Source organism: Aythya ferina, assembly GCF_964211825.1.
Source record: "Aythya ferina genome assembly, chromosome: 1".
In the NCBI taxonomy this organism is placed as follows: Eukaryota; Metazoa; Chordata; class Aves; order Anseriformes; family Anatidae; genus Aythya; species Aythya ferina.
This window is the reverse complement of record NC_140296.1, coordinates 132,251,860-132,274,557: the sequence shown is the minus strand read 5'-3', so window position 1 is coordinate 132,274,557 and position 22,698 is coordinate 132,251,860. Positions and strand designations below refer to the sequence as shown.

General features: G+C 42.8%; 1 protein-coding gene across 20 annotated transcripts in view; it reads right to left on the bottom strand.

Moving 5' to 3' along the window:
• Window positions 1-22,698, bottom strand: part of PPFIBP1 (PPFIA binding protein 1) — a 112,868-nt gene that overhangs the window by 44,403 nt on the left and 45,767 nt on the right. For 17 of the 20 annotated variants that reach the window (XM_084505742.1, XM_084505728.1, XM_084505727.1 and 14 more), the window contains exons 2-3: window positions 9,640-9,801; window positions 7,353-7,558 (exon numbers count right to left, since the gene is read on the bottom strand). In XM_084505742.1, coding sequence (XP_084361868.1) covers window positions 7,353-7,558; window positions 9,640-9,703 — 270 coding nt within the window. In that variant the 5' untranslated portion in view covers window positions 9,704-9,801. Of the gene's footprint in view, window positions 1-1,615; window positions 1,881-7,352; window positions 7,559-9,639; window positions 9,802-22,698 lie in introns of those variants that run through there. The other 3 variants (XM_084505735.1, XM_084505737.1, XM_084505734.1) reach the window with 3 other exon arrangements.

Below are 22,698 nucleotides of genomic sequence, written 5' to 3'. Positions count from 1 at the left end.
ACAGCTTACAAGCTTTTCCATTTTCCAAAGAAGGCTCTTTTTCATCAGGAAAATTTATCCTCAATTAAACAGTTAGATTTTGCATGTGTTTTCAGTTTAGGGATTAATTGCAAAACACTGGATGGGAAGACAATGCAGGTTTACCAGTACCAATTTTAATCCTAGAAACAAAAGAACAGTTTCACTATGCCACCAAGGCTTCTGAGAAGTTTGAGGTTAAGCATTTGCTTAAAATGCCTTATAAAACCAGACCCAGTGCACTTAAAACTCTAAAGATCAATCCATTACTAATCTGCTAAACCCATGTGCAAGCTTTGTCTGCAGTCATGTAAGTGTAAAAATCCACACTCCTCTAGAGGGAATTATTCCTGTAATAAGTAGATGCATCACAAGACTTTCACAGCTTCCCTGCCCTCACTCTTTAATCCATTTTCCCTAGAAACAAGTTCACAATCCAAACCATAGGAAAGTTTCTAACAGCTACTATTTTAAACTTCTAAAAGAAAAAGAAAAAAAGATTCACTTTCCTTTCAATTGCTGAATTCTCCTTTCAAAAATAAAACTCATTTTTAGCCTGCTAAAGTTGATACCATTATTATCCTTCATTTTCTTTTCTGCTTTTGAGACAAATAAGCAGAACAAGTCACGCTGTTCTTGCTGAAGATGTGAGATGATTTGTATAAAAGGCACAGCCACTCCACAGTATTATTTTCTTGTACAGCAGATTGCGCTGTTCTGACCACCACAGCCCAGTCAACAGTTGGCCAAGTGGGCTTTCCCTGACATCTCTTTCCTGACCATCTGGAGTTAAATTAGAGCTCATCCACATGCTGAAGTTGTTCAGATTGTTATAATACACGTTATCTACACAGCTACCATTGCTTTGTCTGTTTTCTCAGTTTTAGGGAGTCCCTTGGAAGGGGGCTCCTTTGGTTTCAGCTCCAGAATCTCCCAGTTTTCCAAGTAAAGCATTCTTCAGTCCCTCCCCGTCATACAGAGCCTTGACAGCTTTACTCTTCCTAAGCATCAATTCCATCCCAAATTCACACTGGTAAAATCCATCTGAACATGATCCATGTTGGTGTTTAAACAGTTTGCGTGGAAGCCCACCACTCCCCTCCCAAACCTGCATCTCATGCCTCCTCACTGATTTTTCAGCCTGTTCCAAATGCTGCAGCAGCAGGCATGCAGACCAGCTGCTAAGCCTTTTCTAAAGTTTACAGATTAGCTCCTCCCTACAGAAAGGGCAGAGAGAAAAAAAAAAAAAAAAAAAAAAAAAACAACAAAAAAACCACACACACAAAAAAAACACACTCAAAACCTCCACATTATCTTTTAGAAGCTCCCCTAAAATAAAAGTGGAACCCGAAAGAAAGTCAGCTTAAGACAGACCTTCACTCTGAGGGATTTACCTGAAACATTTTCTAAATATAGAGTACAGCTGTTGAACAGGGAAGATGCAACCATTTCAAGATAATCAGTTTCTTCAACAGCAGCTCATCTGGTATCTTGTACAAGAGAAAGACAAAGTGCTTTCGTCCAATTCCCTCACAGCGCTGCCCAGCTACAGCTTGTCACTCAGAGCAAAGCAAGAGCCAGAACAGAGATACCCTACCTTATTTAGCCAGATGCAGTGCCCGTGAATGTCCCAGCTATACTCCATGCTGCTTGCAGCTATCTTCATGCACGTAAGGGTAAGACTGAGCGTGGCAGGCAGCTGAGGCAGGAAGCAGCAGCCCCGGCGCTGCCGAAGCCCGCTGCACCAAGTGGTGCTGTCAGGGCTCCTCCGAACTGTGATGGAGAGTTTAAATGAGGGCAGGTCTCCTCTTCTCACCAAGGATAGAGGAGAAGGTGGCACCAGCGTGGGAGATGTGGGAAGCAGAGCGCGGCACAGCAGCAGCGCTCCTCAGGCGGAGCAAGCGGCTCCTCTGGGAATTAACACATCAAAGCCCGGGAAGCTCAACCCTTCGTCTTCCAACTGGAGCCTGCCCAGCTCCACCACACTGGCAGGGACCACAGAGCACAAACCGGTACCTTCACCTACCTGTGGGATAAACAGGAGGGAGTTTGCTTTTTTTAATAGGTTGTTAATTGGAGAAGCTGGAAGAACACATGTAATTCACACATAAGTGCCAAGGAAAAGAGGAAGGAAGAAATTGACTAAATGGTCCCTGATCTCACCAGTGCCTTGTCTCAATTTATGTTGTACTTCAAAACACACAAAATGCCACAGTAACAACTAACATTCGTCCCAGTGTTTCAGTTCCATTTTAACCAGTATCATCATCAGCATAACAAATCCTTACTATTTTTGACCACAGAGCCTAGCTCGCTGAGTCCCATGATTATCTAAAAAAGCACAGCTTTTATAACGAAGAAGAAATATTTACAACTAACGTTGACAGATTAAAAAAAAAATCTCAAAAACATGATGCTGAATAATCCAGAAGAAAAAAGAACAGAAAAGGCACAGAAACCACACTTTTTAAGCCAGAGGGATGCATTTTGGATTCCGAATTGTGATTTTTGAATTCTCTGCCATCAGGGCTGCCCTGTGCTCTTTTGCAGGACCACCCAGGTTGTTCTCACTGTTGATAAACTCAACTGCGATGCATGAATATGCCAAGTCAAGATGTGCTGTTAATGAACCCGTATCACCTTCCACTATTAAAAACACAGCAGCCTGGATGATCACTTTTAGCAAGAAGCAGGGTCCTGCATTTCAACTAGCTCTCTCATGAACAAAAAGTATTACTGGGAGGCTGTTTGTAATGGCAGACTGAGAGAACATCACAGGACTCCTTTCATATTGTAACTAGAGAAGAGATCTCAAACAGGTGTTTGGTTGTAAAACTTGCATGCCACACATTACCATAAGGACCTTTCAGTAGCTGAACTCAACATAAGCACAAGCTGAGCCAAATGAATGTACTATACACCCACACTAAGACAATCAAACAACAAACTCTGGTTCGAAGACATTTTTTTCATGAATAAAAAATATGAGACAACTTCTGGCTAACCAAACCGCTTCCACAACTTGGGAATTGCTTTGTCTTCCAAATACGTTAATGTGTCTTTGGAAGATTACAAGCTATGCTTATCCAGACAGGAAAACTCCTCTCAGAAACGTAATACTCACTTGTATTAGCTCTCATTACTCCTTGCCACTCTTGGGAAGAATCAACTCATTGAAAAAGTGTTAAAATTTGAGGCTGGTCTGTCAGAGGACACTCTGGATTACACAAGACACTAGGGGACCACAGCTCACCCTATCATCTTCAGATGAGCTGAAAACGTTCTTTGAGAAATCTTTAAAGGCTGTTAACTGTCTTTTATTTTAATGCTCTCATATTCAACTTACAATGCTACAGAAAGTCACTTCTGAAGCTAAAACCACAATTGCACTTGTTGCTATGGATCATGGTGAATTTTAAAGAAAAAGTATTATCCCAGCTCTGCAGTTCAAGGAGCACTTAATTTAAAGAGGAGATGGCACACCACATGAACTTTAACAGGACATATATAAATGTTCAGATGAGGAGCTTGAAGAAACTGGCTGTTAGGTTTGGGAAGGGACTGTCCACCCACATGTAACCCTTTACTCTCCTTTTTAACAAGATCCAGTTGGTTTCTTCTTTCTGAGAAGGTTGTTTAATAAGTACATGTAGTATTAAAAAAAAAAAAAAAAAAAAAAAAAAGGTCAAGAAAAACAACAACCAGAAATAAAAATGTCTCCTGTTTATTTAATCCGAAGAGAAAGTGAAGCAACATTCATGACTAGGAGCAAGATGTTTGAGAATTTTCCTTCAAGAGATAGATCTGTCAGCTTCTAGTTGCTGGAACTTTCAGCATCCCCAAAGCAATGGGGTTGCCTTGGTCTTGCAAAAGGCAGAATTTCAATTAAGATAGTATTGTTACTGGTAATGACATTACAGATCACTCACACATCTACATTCAGACCAGAAGCTCCACATCCAGAGTACAGCACATGTTTTATTAAACCACACATCATAATGTATTATGCACTTCTGTTGATCAGAAGAAATCTGAAAAGCCCCAAGACTTTGCAATAGTTGTGAGATCTGGCTATGGATTTCACAACTGGTCCCCAGAGAAAGCACGTAGTCCCAACACTTCAGACCTTAGAAAAGGCTTAAGTCCTTTTCCAGACTTTGAACAAATGGCCTAATTTCTAGTTTTAATCACAGCATTCACTTGCCACCCATTTGCACATAGAGATATGCATGATTTCAGCAAAGACATTTTTTTAGCTGTTGATGGACAACTGGAAATGTTGCAGTTACACCAGCTTATCTGTGCAAGACAAAGCTGCATTTGCAACTTCTCCGGAACTCCATAGTGGAAACCATCTGATCTCTCCTCACGGAAATGCTCTGCCAGATGTCCAGGCACTGTACGTGTGCTCTGGTGTCACGTGGCCATCTGGCATTCGCCATTTAAAAAAAGCAGGATAAGGCACTGTAACTCTTTAGTGCGTTTTGAGTGCTTGCACAGACTTCTCTAATGCCTGTCATGCACACTGTGAGGAGCAGAAATAGGTCACTGAGTGGCACAGGGACACAAGGCAGCCCATTCAGACGTGGTGAAATTGAATCCTCTGCCTTATTTTACAGAAGTGATCAACTCTGGGAGACTGCTGTCAGACACTTTTCCCAACTAGGGCATTGGCGGTTTCCCTTTGGAGGCCAGGAGAGGATTTTTCTCTTGTGACACACTGTTTGGCAGCAGCAAACACTTTTTGTTTTCCTCTGAGACAGAGGAGACTTGGTTACGGCTTAGCTGGGACATCATACACCAGTTCTAGTGGATTTGAATAGTCTGGTAGATGCAACTTCTTCACGCGTGGAGGATTAAACCAATTCACACAAGGGAGGTGTTTTCCTTTCCTCTGTAAGGATGGGTGTTGTTGCAAACAGCCTTTCTGTAAATCATCAGGGCACTTCACCTAAAACCTGCCCTACTTAGATAGGGACTGATGACACTGGTGGCACCTGTAAATCCTACACTCTTCACCTACAGCACAGTACAAAGCCTAACTTTCAGTCTTCCTACTAGGGGTTTTAAGAGAGAGTATGTGGGAATAATTTGAGGCAGTCTGAGGAGAAACATGTATGGAATAGCTATTTCTGCTGTCTTTTGCAGAATCATTTTCAGTGCTCAGGTGGCACTAAAGTGAACAGCAGAACAGAGCCCTTCCGCTTCCAGATTCAGCTCACTGCTACCATGAAAACCATTGCTGCCTAACTGCTACATGGTGATCCATGTCAAAGGGGTCTGAAGGATACTATTGCAGCTCCTAACAGCCAGGCGTTCCTAAATCACACATTTGCTGCCCCACAGGGCGACTGACCTTCACCTCACTAATCTCAGCAGACACTGCAGCCTCAAGCCAGGCTGTTGGGCTCCTTTACTCCAGAATAACACATGGTAGATCAGCATTGCTCAGTGTAGACTACCAATAACTATGCACCCCATGGGAAGAAGTTAATTTTCCAAGGCTGTTTATGTGGCATACGAGCACTTATTTATTTTTCAAGGCCATACTTGCATGAAAGCTGGTAAGTCCCTCTTTTTTCTGCTCCACACAGAGCAGAGACTAGTTACAGCGATGTTCACTGCTGTATGTTACAGGGTAAGGAAATGCTGATGCCAGCAAGATCTCTGCATTTTTTAAAGATCTGATTTGAATGTCATTCCTGCCTCCTCCTGATCTTAACGTTTACTGCCACACCAACAGCAGGGCTGTGATCTAAGTCGCATGGGAGTCAGTGGAAAAGCTCCCATGTGTTTCACAAAGTTTAAGGCATTTTCAGATGAGTAGTTCAGAGCAAAATAAAAATTATTTAAAAAAAGAAAAAAACACCAACAGAGCACTCTCCCCTCAAACCCTGCCATAAGAGTTGCACAAGCGAGCCAAGCCATGTTAACCCAGGTCCCTACCTCTTCCCAGGGTGCTGTGCCTAGCTTGTGTGCCGCTAGATGGCACGTCAGGTCATGCCAAGCCAACTGCAGCCTGACACCTGGTTGTGCTCCCAGGGCACAGGTTCTGCCGCAGCAGTGCTGGTAGGGCACTGGGGCCCCTCACAGAAAGCAGTGTGCCGGGCAACGTTGCATGCTGTAGCTGATCACCAAGATGAAACTGTTTATCAAGAGAAAAATGCATTGTGTAGTAGCTGTAGCTCCACGGTGAACAAACCCTTTCTGAGGGGAGGCGTGATGTCCACACGACAGGATCAGGTGACAGGTGGTTTCTCATCCTGATAGCTACTGGCTGTAGTGACGCATTGGGTGCAACACGGAGTCACCACAGTATGCCTGTCCAGTGTCAGACCTGTGTTCAACAGACCTGGCAACCCTCATTTCAGCAGTATGGCATCACCTTGGCCAACATCTTGGTGTGTCAGAGGAGGGGACGGACCAGGATGCTGCCACAGACAGATTTGGCAAAATCTGCAGAAGCACACAACTTCATCTGTTTTAACAGCCACAGACTGACTTAAACCCTGAAACACAGCCTCCAGAAATAAGCCTTGATTTCCTATTAGAGCTTCATTGAAATTTGTGCATACACAGGCCTCCACAGCAAGGCAAACTGCCACAAACCACAAGCTTTTCGTTTTTCGAGGTCTTTTCGTTGGCCCTGTAAAGAAGACACCAATCATAGGGCACCCAAAGGCCACACCAGTGGTTCCTTAAAAGTGCTGCCATATAACTCACCTCCTGATAAATACAACATTTTATTTCCCAGTTTAGTCTTCAGGTAGCCTCCACTTTTGAATAATATTTGATTTTTGGAAAAAAAAAAAAAAAAAAAAAAGGCTTGGGGAAAAGAACACCCTTATCAGGTATCTTTAAAACAGGGATAACAGAAACTAATAGATCCACAAACAGCAAATTGAAATATAGTTTGGTTTCAAGGTTAAAGGGATGCTGAGCATATACACCACTCAATTCTGTTATAAACCAGGTAAGGAAGTCCAATAGCAACCATAAAAAATATGCTGCCAAATACGCTTTTTAGTGAGAAGTTCATATTGAGAACTTTCTTTTTCCATTTAGGTGTCTGACTCCTATAAAGATAACTTTCCCCAACCCTCTGAGTTGAAAACTCCAGTTATTGAAAAACTTCTGCTCACTAAAATGAGGCACAGTATACATCTAAGAAAGTGAACGCCAACCTGTTGCACAAAGTATTTAGGCAACAGCTCTTCTGCGACACCACTGTAGCATCTCCCAAATAAAACCCTGTACCTTTGGTTCTTTGAAACCAACCCTAAAGCTTTCAAAGGCCCTGCATAAAACACAGGTGAAACGAGGCAAGACCATACCATTTGACTTTGGAGCCATTCAATCAGAGCCTCTGCCGTCGAGTCTGGGACCTGGCAGCGCAGCCCCTCTCTCTCGTCTGCTTCCATCATCTCCAGCAAGCCCCGCAAGTCCTCCACCAGGTGCAGTGCCCGCAGGCCCCCCATGAAGGGGGAAGTGGGGGACTGGCAGTCAAAAATGCCATTGGAGTATTCCAGTGCCTTTGAACCTGCATTGAACAAAACCACAGGGAGTGAGGCACAGGGCAAGCAGGTAGGACAGGCAGCCACAGGAGATGGACAGCAAGGATTAGAAGTGTCATGTGGCATTTGCTACTGGTAGGAATTGATCTCAACCAATCTTGGCACTGGTGCTGCATCCTGCCCCCTCCCTCCCCACACAGCACCCTACAATATGGAGGGGGCAAGCCCTTGCTGATGTATATTTGGAATTCCACCATCACTGGCAGTTTTAGTGGACAGGAGGAGGTGGGCTGATCTGACAGAAGATGCATGTGCCATAACAGCACCCAAGAGGTTGTGGCATGGGCTGGGCTTCCACTCCCAAGGATACATTGGAGGGTGAAACTATGCGGAGGGAACAGGCTCACGTGGTAATGCTTTGAGTCACCTTTTGGGGACTACATGACCCAAGTCAGACCCCAATGATTTCCAGAGGAAATAGTGCTGAGCACTTCTCGTGCAGAAATATGTTACTCTGCTCCAATGCACTGGATTTTTTTTTTTTATTTATTTTTTAAGAATATAGAGATATATGGAGACAAACAAAAAACCTAAATCACTTCTACAATGCAAAAATTTAATTAAATTAAAGCCCAACAGTTTAACATGGTAGCACTGACACCTGCATGTTAATAAAGAAAAAAAAAAAAAAAAACTCTTATTTGCATAAACTCACAGTATTTGTGTTTGACCTATATTAGAAGTTGCTATATGTTAAGTAAGGAAGGGAACTACAAATTCAGGATTAAGGCTGATTTCAATCAACCCAGCTAATTCCAACTAGAATTTCACCATACTGATTTGTGACCTTAATACTGTAATGCCTCAGCACAGTCTTTCTGACAGAGCATCAGCTTTTGTACTGTCAACTTTGGGAAACTACAGAGCTATGCCATACATGCCCTGCCATGAACCTTCATTCGTCTTATCTGGGAAGCCAAAAATAAAAAGCAGGCATAATTCCCTTGGAAAAAAAAAAAATGGAGTGAAAAATCCCCACAAAAGCATAAGGCATGTTCAGACACATGGTTAAAGTCTGTGGTGACTTAAACATCCCAATATCACATTTTATTTTTGTTTTAAACCTCATCCTGCTATAACCAACTTCGGCTCTTGGAAACACAGATGCATGATCTGATCCAAGCAACAGTATCTACTTATAAGCTGTGACTTTAGAAATTTCCATATGTATTTTTATTCACTATGATCCATCTGAATCCACTTTACATGCATGCCTGATAAGTGTTCTTAATATCTTTGGAAAAATTGCATAGAAAAATTGTTGTTCAAGCAAAGCACAGACTGTATGTCTTTTTTTTCCCTCCCCTAAAGGAAATAATTTTAAATGTAACTATTAAAGACTTTATGACTGTGTTGCTACCCTTGCAGAATATTTTTCAGTTTGGGTAGCTGTTTGCATAGTGCTGCTGGAATAGGATTAAACTATTAACTTCTCGCTGCTTTGCTCCTCTGTGTTGTGCACTTACATTATTTTCTAACTCACTAGACTCAACTTAAAAAGCAGAAGTTGTATAATCTGCATTCCCTCTCCTTTGTCCACTTAAAATTTACAGGTACTTATAAAAAGCACTAATATTAAAGGCAGGTCTAAATGACATGCTTATACCCAGAGTATTCCAATTTTGAAAAAAGGAAAAATCAATTCATGTTTTAACTCTTCCAAGTTGAAGGAAATCCAGAATAGTTGATATTAGCCAACCTGTCTCTTCCTGCCATGCAGCAGCTCTTTAAACATACTCATGCTGGTTTGAAACGTGCCTTATCATTGGCTTTCATGGTGCTGCATGCACCAGCTGAACTGCATCACTCAGCCATTTTGAGCAGCATTTTGATTGAGGTTGGGAGGAAAACTACAATCCATTTAGCTGTGTCTGTGTGTGAAAGTCTGTGCAACCCTCCACTCTATTTATTTGTAATCTCTAAGCCATAAGGCAAGATGCCAAACACAATAACCAGCATATGACCTCCTCAGCCTGAAACTCTGCCTTCTGGGTACGAAAAAGGAGGACTGAACCAGTTAAATGAATAAGCAGCCCCAAGCATTTACCTGCTATAATGCCATCCATCTGCTCCAAAGCCGCAGCAAGCATGTCACTTGCATCACTCATCATCTTCTCTCTTCTTAGGGATGATCACCAGCTCCACCATAAGGAACCATAAAACACCAGTCGTGTGAGTTGGATCCAGAGCCTGAAGTCTACAATTCAATCTGCAAAAGAAAATTTAATTTTATTGCATGTTGTCTGAATTCAGACACCACCGTCGCTGGACCAGTAACAAAACTGAGGCCATTTGCTGATCACAAGACTGGGAGATGTTCATTACCAGTCATGAAATGGCATTTTGAAGAAACAAAGCACCAGCTTAATGACCCAGGGCCTACTTTTGGTCAGCTTGTAGCCTACAGGTCCATGCCACTGATGAGGCATCCTGCAGAGCATTTCAGAAACCCTAGATGGCACTTCAGAGAGCCACACACAGAAGACACAGGCCTTCTAATGCTAACAGGAAGCAGCAACTCAGCAATAAACCAAGTGTCTCTCTGTTGTATTTTTGTTCCCCGTGAATTTTATGGTATGGAAGGAAAGTCTGACTGTTCGCCCAAGTTCTGGATATCTGACAATCCAGAAGTCCTGGCTGCGCAGCCATTTGCCTATAGGCAGGGTATCTCAAATGCCCAAGACTCGAAGGAAATTGCATGTGTGCACGGTACATCCCCCTGAAGACATCATTCCCACCTTAGCAGAGACTCACACCAAAACGCTGCATCTGATCTCACTCCAAAGCTCCTGAAGGCCAGATCTGGTCCCTGGAGAAGTATTTCCAGTAGAGACTGGAAAAGCCAGCCTGCCCAAGGCACTGCCTGCGTGGGTGAATTAGCAGAGCCAACATCCCAGTGGGACCCATGAAGAGAGCGCTATTATGAGTTAAGCACGTGCTTCAGTACTCGTCCGAGCTGTGGCTGCAGAGGGCAGAGGTGCAGCAGATCCTTCCCACACAGCACAATGGACACATGAGCCCCTGAAAACACCCAGATTGCTATGGATTTCATCTGGGACAGGCAAGACTACATCTGCTCTAAATACAGTTACAGAACAAAGATAAACAAACACCGGGAAGGAAAACTTGCTTTAACCTTTTGCATACCCTGCCATTTGGTTTTTGCACTAGGCCACATTGCTGCTGACATTTGCCCCAACATAAGCAATTGATAAAGTTGTTCACAGTATCTCTGGCATAAGTCCTGGAATAGAGTCTACTAAAGCATCAGAAATACATGTTATAAATTACTATGCATCAGAAATACATGTTATAAACTGAATTTTCCCTCCTACGAGTCACCTAATTGGTCTGACCCAGCTGGAAGATATCTCTTACTGGAGGCTGCCTGCTAGCTTTGCTGAAATGCTAGCCCTGAAACATCAGCAAACATTTCATCTTCTAGATCAAAACTTTTTTTTTTTTTTGCATAAAGCAGGTCCAAACACTAAGACAATTTTTGAATGACAGCACAGGCTAATGCAGTTTTGGCAAATGCCTTGCTCTATTTATTTAGTTGCCAGAGTTATAAAAGCCAAAAGAACTTCAAAAAGTGAAAGCACCTGGAAGTGAAGGTGTTGCAAAACTACAAATGTGGTAGCACCACAATTGGCAACTTGAACCTTCAAAGAGGCAGACCTTGATTTTTAAAAACTTAAAGCAGGAGAATGCCTGCATAATATGCAGCTCCTGCAAGATATTTCATCTAGTGTCTCTATGTCTGATTAAAAAAAAAAAAAAAAAAAAAGAGTAGCAAACTCAGTTTTTGAAAAGGCATTCACCAGGACAATTCTGAACACAGTCTTGTCCCTTTTCTTTTAGGATTTCCTAGTTCTGATAACCAGGTCCTGCTAAAACATAGCAAATATAGTTATTTATGAACGAAGAATATGAACAAACTATGCTGGATTTCTCTCTGAAGGCAAAGAGCACAAAGAGAAGCCCAGGACTGCTGCTGCCCTAGACAAAATGCTGATTCCTTGCAGCTCTAAGTGGAAAAGGGCCAACATCACAGGGCACCCACAAACTCACAACAGCCTATTAATAAATGGGAATTGGAAGTGCCCACGATCCCCCCGATGTGCATAAATACCTGATGGGAGGTAGTGAAGAAGACAGAGCCAGGCTCTCCTCTGTGGTGTCCAGTGACAGGACAAGAAGTGATGAGCACAAATAAAAACACAAGAAATTCCTCTGAAATATTTTAGCTGCAGGCTCAAAACGTGTTAAGGAACAGAGTGCTCCCTTATTGTATCACATCTGCTCACAGCACACCCCTTGTTTCTCACCTTGTATTTAGGAAAAAAATTAACTGTGGGCAAGGAACTGCTAATTTCACAGAATCATCTAGGTTGGAAGAGACCTCAGGATCATCAAGTCCAACCTCTGACCTAACGCTAACCAGTCCTCCACTAAACCATATCACTAAGCTCTACATCTAAATGTCTTTTGAAACCTCCAGGGATGGTGACTCAACCACTTCCCTGGGCAGCCCATTCCAATGCTTAACAACCCTCTCAGTAAAGAAGTTCTTACTAAGATCCAACCTAAACCTCCCCTGGCACAACTTTAGCCCATTCCCCGTCGTCCTATTACTGGGCACATGGGAGAATAGACCAACCCCCACCTTGCTACAGCCTCCTTTAAGTTATCTACAGAGTGCAATAAGGTTGCCCCTGAGCCTCCTCTTCTCCAGGCTGAACAACCCCAGCTCCCTCAGCCACTCCTCATAAGACTCGTTCTCCAGACCAGCTTCCTTGCCCTTCTCTGGACTCTCTAGAGCACCTCCATGTCCTTCTTGTAGTGAGGAGCCCAAAACTGAACACAGTACTCGAGGTGAGGCCTCACCAGAGCCGAGTACAAGAGGACAATCACTTCCCTAGCCCTGCTGGCCACACTGCTTCTTACACAAGCCAGGATGCTGTTGGCCTTCTTGGCCACCTGAGCACACTGCTGGCTCATATTCAGCTGACTATCAACCAACTCTCCCATGTCCTTCTCCACCAGGCAGCTTTCCAACCACTCATCTCCCAGCCTGTAGCTCTACTTGGGGTTGTTGTGCCCCAGGTGCAGGACCCGGCACTTGGCCTTGTTGAACTTCATACAGTTGGCCTCAGCCCATCGGTGCAGCCTATCCAGATCCTCCTGCAGAGCCTTCCTACCCTCGAGCAGATCGACACACGCACCTAACTTGGTGTCATCTGCAAACTTACTGAGGGTGCACTCAATCCCCTCATCCAGATCATCGATAAAGATATTAAAGAGGACTGACCCTAGCATCAAGCCCTGGGGGATGCCACTAGTGACTGGCCTCCAGCTGGATTTGACTCCGTTCACCACAACTCTTTGGGCCCAGCTACCCAGCCAGTTTTTAACGCAACAAAGCGTACACCAGTCCAAGCTGTGAGCAGCCAGTTTCTTGAGTAGAATGCTGTGGGAAATTGTGTCAAAAGCCTTACTGAAGTCAAGGTAGACCACATTCACAGCCTTTCACTCAACCACCCAGCGTGTCACTTTATCAATAGAAGGAGATCAGGTTCGTCAAGCAGGACATGCCTTTCATAGACCCATGCTGACTGGGCCTGATCGCCTGCTTGCCCTGCAAGTGCTGCGTGATGACACTCAAGATAATCTGCTCCATGAGCTTCCCTGGCACTGAGGTCAAACTGACAGGCCTATAGTTCCCTGGGTCTACCTTCCGGCCCTTCTTGTAGATGGGTATCACATTTGCTAGCCGCCAGTCAACTGGGACCTCCCCTGACAGCCAGGACTGCCAATAAGTGATGGTAAGCGGCTTGGCCAGCTCCTCTGCCAGTTCTCTCAGTACCCTCGGGTGGATCCCATCCAGCCCCATTGACTTGCGTACATCCAAGTGCTGTAGTAGGTCGCCAACCATTTCCTGGTGAATTATGAGGGCCACATTCTGCTCCCCATCCCCTTCCACCAGCTCAGGGTGCTGGGTAAATTTACACTTCCACAATAAAGGCACAGTTCAGAGAAACAAAAAAAAACACCCTCTACCCTTCATCCAGGCACAGTCACCCGTCCTGTTTCTACATCCTTGCTTTTCCTAAACAAAGGTTGTCTGTGGTTATCAAAAATCCTTAAGACAGCTGTACTGAGGAGAGCCACAGTGGCAAACAGTGGCACGTACAGCATCCAGGAGTCCTTAAACATTCACCCCACTGTCACCTTGCCCTACCTCCAAGGCAGGGGAGATGTCTGCCTGGGCAGGGCTTCCTCCCCTGCCACAACAAAAGCAGCTGCACCCCCAGGAGCAACAGTGAGAAATTTTAAGATAAAATTTAGTGAAGCAAGACCACGAAATCACACTGCTCTCCAAAGTCTTCCACCATTTGTGGAGGGTCTGTTAGCAGCCAGAACGATGCCACAGCTGAGAAACTTGGAGGCAAAAGAAAAAAAAAAGAAAAACAATCAAACAAACAAACAAACAAAAAACCCCTAACCCAAACAGCTGGAGATGACGCAACAAGATCCCATTTCCCCAGCTATTTGGTCCTAAAAGTGGTCATTGAAATCTAGTCTAGAATGGCACATCCTGCTCTGGCCACCTTCCCAGCACAGTACATCACATCTAGTAGTCAGGAAGTAAAAACACTGCGATAGAAAAATATATTGAAGGCATACTTCCCCGGTAAGGGCAGAGAATTGCTTTTATCCTTTGCACACCATCACCAGCATGCAGGGAGCGGATGGGCAGGGAGGAAATCAAAAGACCTCATACACCAGCAGACTAAAGAACCAAACTGCACAGAACAAGAAAAGACAACAAACTGCAGGAGGAAGAGCATAGAAAGGGGAAGTGTGGAGAGAGTCAAAGAAATGCAATTATTAGACAGAAGTCTTTTGTGGAGTATAGGAAAGGACAATACTGAAACACCAGTGGATTAATCACTGCACCTACAGAAGGGAACCAACTTCACAAAGCTTCAGAGTAGCTCATGCTGAACATTAACAGAACTAACCTTTCCTGTTAAATATTTTCCTTTATTTGCTTTGCTTTTTATGACTCTGGTCTAATAGAAATAAAACCTAGCAGAAAACTCAAAGATTTCTTTTTCCTTTTACTTGCAGTGACTAAAGAAAACCAGAGTCAGAAATGAGTGAAAAGCCATCTTGAAGAAGTACACTGAAGTTCCTTAAGAAAATAAGGAATAGCTAATATTTCAGATGATTAGCAGTTTCAATTCCTTTCATTCACAAAAGCAAGAAGAAACAAAAAGGTAAATCCTTTTAACAAAGGTAGATCTATGACACGGCAGATGAACAAGAAACCACAGTACACAAAGAGACAGCGAGGCAGACATGAAATCCACCCCTGGCAGAATACCACTGAGAGCACACCTGGAAGGAAAGCACTGACAGTGCCCTGACAGACCATTTAAAATAAGTTTCCCCTTGCTTTTCAAGAAAATGAAGACTTACCTTCCTTATTCCTTCAGTGCATACACAACCAGTGCTAGCTGGGGCAGGGGGCTGTTCAGTTGTTTTTCTAAAGAAGCAGATCCCTCTTCTAGGGCTCACAGCTGAATACCTTGGTCATGCTGACAAAGATGAGCACTGCTTCAATGAGGCTATATTTACAATCCACCATTAAAAAACAAAAACAACAACAACAACAAAACCACAACAACATACAAATGCAGTTATCTCCACTATCAGTTGCAATCAATCTTGTCGCTGACACCTCTATTGCATCCCTGGCTGTTAGAGAGATGATGTTATTTGGTCTTACTTGTTTAATGTTCTCTCCTCTGGTCCTGACACACCGGCCTGGTTGCTAGGGCTATGCTGTTCACTTTTCAGTAGGTGGAGATTTTTTATTTTTATTTTTGAATAAACCCTCTGGCTACAGTGCTAGCAAAGATATATTCCAAATGATTTACAGAGGAAACAAAACACTGCCCTGCAAATAAATCCAAGGAAAGCTATAAAAACAAAGGGCTTTCGAGCCCTGTGAATAGGAACTGCAGTCTGCTGGATCCAAACAGAAAGCTGCCTGAATATGGATTTCAGAATCTGATATGTAATGAAGATGGCAGACCTTAAAAAAAAAAAAAAGTACTTTAACATTTTACATATGTAGGAAATTGTTTCCCCACCCAGGGGCTCCCTCTTTCTTAGATCAAACAACACACCCTGAGTCTTGTTTGACATCAAGACTCTGGGTCTTCAGGGACATCATATCCCTGATGTGATATGAGGCATCAGGGACAGCATATCCAAGCCCAGGATCCTCTAAAATTATTTTTTAAGGTTCGCTGAGCTGAGGAGAATCAGCTACATCCCAGGAGGTCCAAAAGCTGCAAGGACACAAATGCACTAATTGCAGCCCCTCCAGGGAAGGGTAAGGTCTGGCCTTTTCATCCCACTCACCCTCATCTGTGCACACACGCTCTGTAAACATTCAGCAGTTGGAAAGAAGGCATCAGCTACAGATTATTCTTATGAAATGATACAATAAAATGGATGACCAGAGTTTCACAGCTCTCCCAGTGCTACATAACAGTCTTTAAAGTCGGAAATTTTAATACGCTGAAATGGAGTATTTTGATTAGGATTTGTCTCTGACAGCTATAGAGAATAAAAAAGAACCCTGAGGAGGTGGCTATTCTCCTAGGAGTCTGCCACAAGAATGCAATAAAAAAGTCCACAAATTACAGCCATCTTTTACGGGGAGGGTGGGGGGAGGGGGAAGAAACAGTACCACAGCAGAACCAAGATCTCTAATTTCACTTTGCTGTAAAAATTAATGTCAATTAGTCTCACTCCTGCATCTAAGAGATGACTGTGCGAGAGGTCTGAAGCATCTTCTGGATTTGCCTCTCCTACTTTGCAACACAAAACCAATACAACCTTAGCAACTAATTTCTACAAGGTGAGGCTCTATTCCATGAAAAAAACTGTCATTTCACGCACATAATCACACTATTTGTGCTCTTACTTGCTGGGCAGAAAAGAAACACGAACACAGAGCAACTTATTTGCAAAAAACATTTCAATAATTAGTAAAAATTGCCTTAAATGAATTTGATCTAAATCTCTGGCATAATTACTCATGGGATGTTTTGAATATATTCAACTACAGTGCAATCTGTCAGCAAATTAACACTTAATAATGAATATAATCAGCTAATTTACAATAGGGGTATTAACATTTCTGTTAAAAAGCAGACTTCGTTTTATATGTTCCAGGACCGAAAAAAAATTAAAAAGAAAATGGATCCTGTCAAATATGCTGCTCTGACATTTTACAAGATAAGAAGAGATGAAGTTTAAAAAGTAAAATAAGAAAACGCTGTACATATCTTATCAGGAACACTGTGGAGAAGAATCTTAACATGAGGCAGGCACAAGAAAGTAGTTATGTCCTAGATTCAGTCCAAAACATGTTCCAAGCTGTGTTACAACCTGTGCCCGGAGCAGGAATAACAGAAGACAACCACATCCCCTATGCTGTGTCAAACACACAAAATGACGAGAAGCTCTTGGAGACTGCAGATCATCTGCCAGGAGGCTGCTGGCATGGCTGCTGGCAGCAAACCCCATGGTCTCACCTGGGCACATGGCGTGAGAACACCTCCCCGGCAGCTCTTCCTGTGCCACCCAACTTCCCATCACATTCCCATCTCTTCACCCTGATTGCCCACAGCCTCCATTATGAATCACAAAAATCCATCCACACGCCACAGCTAGGTATGGCAGAGCAACTCTCAAATCGTCCCTCTCTGTGATAACCAAGCAGTCACTTTGCACTGTCCGAAGCAAGAAGGCCTGGTGAGAATGGACACGTGCCCCATGTTCCCATGGACATACAAGGAAACTGCTCCATTTCAGCAGGGCTACGAGAAGCCTCATCCCATCCCCAGAGCACTTCTGTGCTGTGCAGGTGACAGAGCAATGGTACAAGTTGCCCAGAGAGGTTATGTAGTCTCCTGTCTGGAAATCTTCCAAAGTCACCTGGACGTGGTCCTGGGCAACCTGCTCCGGATGACCCTGTTTGAGCAGGAGGTTGGGCCAGATGGCTTCTGGAGGGCCCTTCCAGCCTCAGCCCTTCTGTGATGTTGTGAAAGCAGAAATCTGGTGGGACTGTGCTCAGGACTCCACCAACCTGCAGGCTCAGCACCAGCCCAGAGCTCAACACTTGACAGGTAGTGGTGGCATCCCTTATGAAGCACAGGCACGTAGGAACTGACACAACGGATGGGACACAAGGTCTGTTGGCACCCAGCATCCCACCTATACTAGCACAAAGCACCAGCAGCCTCCAGATGAGAGGTAGGAACTCTGAAGCAGATGAGTGCCCACCATATCAGACCTTCTTCTGCTAAAGATTGGAAGCCAGAATACAGACTTGGGTGCAAGTCAAATGTCTGGCTTCAAGCACGTCTACAAGATCTTTCTGAAATGGATAAAAGTAGCCTTTTTTTTTTTTTTTTTTCCATTACTGGCACAAAAAGGATATATTACAAATGTTATTATGAATTATAAATAACCCCAAAGTTGTCAGACTTATTTAAACAGGTAATATCTGTTTATTTTTATAAATTTCTTCTTGAATTTGCTAAACTCAATGACATCAAAGTGATGCTGTTCTCTAATTAAGCAGGAGTACCAAAAGGCAACAAATGACCCTGTTTCCTAACTCCAGATCTTCCCTTATTCCCTGAATTTCATTATTTCTTTATTATCCAACAGTCATTATTTATTTCCTTTAACTGATAAAAATTATTGGAAGCACACTAAGGCAGAAAGCCTATCCCACCGAATGTAAGATATGTCCTAAGATATAAGGTATCAAGCCATAGAAAAGGCTTTAAACTATTTTAATAGCATAAAGTACAAGAGTCCTTCCAAGATATAATTGTTTACACTTGGGAAAAACTTACCTGAAACCATGCAAGAACTTTAGTACCAACCAGTTTAGCCAAATATATTCTTCTGCACTTCGCCTTAAAATCCATAAAATACATTGGAAGTGGTGCAAAAGCTAAGCCTTGACAAGATAAGTATTCTTCAAATACTCTGTCAGAGACATATACACAGCAAACAGCTTATGTAAACACCCGAAGTCTAAGAGTCAAGGTTTATAGCTTATTCATATCCAATTACAAACCAAACTATTTAATTTGGTCTGCAGCACAGAAATCATTCTGGGTGCTTATCTCTGCCACCCTGTACTCTTTTAGCTCTTTTTTTTTTTTTGTTGCAATGGAAAGGAATATAGAAAGCACAGCATATGATGGGTTACTTCATTTCATGATGCACAAGTTAGCTCTGCGCTCTGCATGCCACAGCCCCAGTCCAGGCAGCAGCACCTTACCTGCAAAGATGCGTCATGCAAAGACCTGCCTGTAAACACTGCTTAGACTTGCTTTAACTATTTACACACAAGTAATCCAGGGTCAAATGGAGGCTTACAAAAAAAAAAAAAAAAAAAGGAAAGAAAAAGTAGAGAGAGATTCATTTTAGGCTGTTCATGTTTTACTAGTTAGCTGTTTAGTAAATCCTTTCCACTATTCATGGTAGAGAGTTTGACAAATCAGTATGTATTTTTCTCACATTTTGCTTGGGTCCACTGATTAGAAAATCAATTGAGATATTCATTCATCTCTCTGAGACTACTACTGTAAGCAAGTAAATGCCTCACATTCCCCATCAACACATTACTGACATGGCCACACAGGCTACGAAACAAAAGAGGCACTGTTGATCAAAAGTCCAAAAGGTAGTTCTTCAAAATACCTTAAGAACCTCCAAATCCACAGCACAAACCCATGTTTAGATCCAATTTCACAGCTCACACACCTCCTTCTTTTAATGGGCTGATTCCAAGGACCAAATTCACAAACTTCCAGATTTGACAGTGTTTGGCTCTACATTTTGGACCTTCAGGTTTAGGATTTGATTTCAGACCTTTCTATCTGCAGTTTCAGCATTGTCACTGCATAAAGAGAAAATACAGTGCACCAATCATTGAAAGCTCAGAAAATAAATATGTTTATCTATACTAGTATTTTCATATTCAACAGTTATCTGAGAAAAAAAAAAAAAAAACAGTAAAAAAGAAAAAAATAAAACAAGCATCTTTTAATTCTACAGCATCAACGGTTACATGGGGAAAATTTTCACATAAATCCCAGCATTACATCTTCCTCCTCTGATTTTATTTTTTTTTAGTCTTCAGATTTATTTTTCAGGACAAATGTGTAATAGAAGAGAGAGATAACTGAAATATATGCTTTGTGTGTAAGGATAGGTTTTTTTTGTTTGTTTGTTTGTTTTTAAAGACTCGTGGTATCTAAGAACTTAGGTTAGCAGTGCAACCACACTGATTCATAAACAATCCCCTGATAGTGGGTGATTTGCCATCTCTCTCCTCTCGGCAATTTCAAAATAAGCAGTGTAAAGTTTGAGATGGTTGAAGACTATTTTTTTTTCTCTTGTAATAAGATGGAACAAAATTTTAGAGTGAACAGTATAGGGGGAAAAAAGTTAAAAATATGAAACGGAAGGCCAGTTTTCAGTCTGATTTTCTTTCATGCCTCAAAAACATGTGGACCTTGAATTTTCTTTTCTCCTACACTAAAGCCCTTTGCCAAGACCTCACAATGGAGCTTTGCCAATAGCTTTTCAGGTAGCACACTGAGGAATATGAGAGAGTCTGTGTCCAGACAACCTGCTTTAGGCAGCACATGACCTTAATCACTATTTAAAAAGAACCTTCTACTTTGGAGATCTCCTGAAGTATCAGACGAAGGAACTGTGTGTTTCAAAACAGATCTTGAATTTTGAATTAACTCTCAGCTTGCAAAAGGCATGCGCAGTTCACATGCTACATGCATATCCTAAAACTTGCATGTTTATTCACATCATTCAGAAAGCAAAGGCTCTCCTTTCTTCTGAGTGCCATGGTGATGAGTAGCAAACAAACAATGCCCCCCGTTCCCCAAACCCCCCACTCTAAAAACTATTATCACAGTGCAATTTTAAGGAGCCATATGCTGTCCTTAACCCTGCCTAATGCTTGTGTGGGGATAACGTGGACATGGGGTATGGGTGATACTGAAGGGTAGGACGGCTTTCACCAGCAAGGTGGAGGGAGGCAACAGGTTGTAACGAAGCCAGAGGTTTGACTTTTGCAGAAAGAGGGAACAAAAAAAAAAAAAAAAAAAACTGGTCCCAGCCCTACTGTCTTCCCTTTCTTCTGCAGCAGGAAGAGGAGGGAAACTGAGAAAAGGAGGTGGCAGAAGAAAGAGTGACTTGCTTCTGCTTCCTTCAGCAAGAGAAAAAGCCTTGGAGCTTTCTTCTTGATTCCATAGACAAACCTCTCTGCATATGCAGGAGGGAGAAATATCCCATCTGTCGCTGATGGCCCCACCAGCGAGATGAGCAGAACTTGCTGGCTTAACAGAGTAAAATTCAACTTACAAGATGGAGAAAAATCTTAGCAGTGAGAAACTTAGGACGTGATTGTATTGATGCATTTTTGATGCCCAACCAGGACAAATCTGTAGCTGATACAAACCCATCTAGACTTCTATAGGATGACAAGATTACTGATGGAGTAAACCTGCTATCTGCAAGAGCCAAGAACAAGGTACCTACGAAATTTGAGGGGGGGTTGCCCACAAGAGAATGTCGTTTGTCTGAATGTCAAGACAAGATGACAAGAGAATATCATTTGGCTGAATGTAATTTGTCAGCCTGATCATAGAAAATGGAGTTTAGGGGGACAAGTGACCTGTTCCAGGTGGGATCATTAAAACTCGAAAAGCATGGTTGCAAAAGCAAGGGAAACAGGAAACAACCATAACGTACGTACAAAAGGAAATGCAACAGTGATGGAAAAGCATCATTAACTCTGTGGGAAAATAATCCCCATGACATAACATGGTGGGGAAGCAACATACCAAACACCAATAAGGAAATGAGCAGATAGAGAACGTGAAGATGCTGTAATGGTAGAGCTGACATAGGCAGCTGTGTGCACTCTGTGATGATAAGTCAACAGGATGACGGCAGTACTATCAGCTTCCAGAGAAGCATGCCAGCTCTGTCCTACCTGGCTACCTTTCCTTTACTGCTCCATACTGTGTACAAGTGGAGAAGGGAGGCCATGCAGTACCCCCCAGCCCAGCAGCAAGCAACCTTCTTTCTGGTACAACAGCTCAGTTCAGAGTGTATTACCTTGAACCAGCTATTCTCACCTGCAAAAGTGTAATTTAAGAGAAAAATCCGCTACAAATGTGTTCTGAAAGGTCTTGCAAGCTTTACTGCTCAAATGCCAAGAGCCACCAGCACTTCCTGTTGTCTGGTTCAGCCATCGGTCTCTTGGAGGCAATGCAAGGAGTTGAAGGGGAGAGGGTGCAGACCAGAGGGAAAAACATCACACACGTCCAGCAAAGGAGCACAGCATGGAGTAAACAAGGTTGTGGGCTGTTCATATCGCCTCCTGAAGAATCTCAGATCATGAAATTCAAGGCTGTTTGCAGAGCTGACAAAACTAGAAAATTCAAGTGCAGAACCAGCAGCAGTAAGAGCCAATGCTGTCCTTTAGGCTGTCACTACTCTATTGAAGTAGGCAAAGTTATCAAAAATAAGTGGATGCACACATCACAAACTGTCATTGCTTATTTAACGCTGGTTTCAATAATCATTTGTTTTAGCAAAGGAGTTCGGCACGAGTTCTCTGACTGCCCTGAGGTGAGGAGACAGGCACACTGTCCTGACTGGTCTTACCAGGAAGTGCTTTGCTGCGAGGTGGACAATACACAGCAGCACAAGTCTTCGAGGATTCTCATCTGAAGGTTTTAAGAATTAATGTCTTCCTTGTGTGATTAAAAAAAAAGTGTATGAGACCAAGTTCACTTGCTACAGATCACCTGCTAAGTATGAAACAACTCTTTTTTGACTGTATAGAACAATGAAAAATGCCTGTTTTATTAGACAGAGCAATACACTGCTTTATTACTGACCTTACTAAGGTAGGCTTAGTAGTCTGCCTTTAGTAGACACAGCTATAAAATGCTTAAACATAGAACAA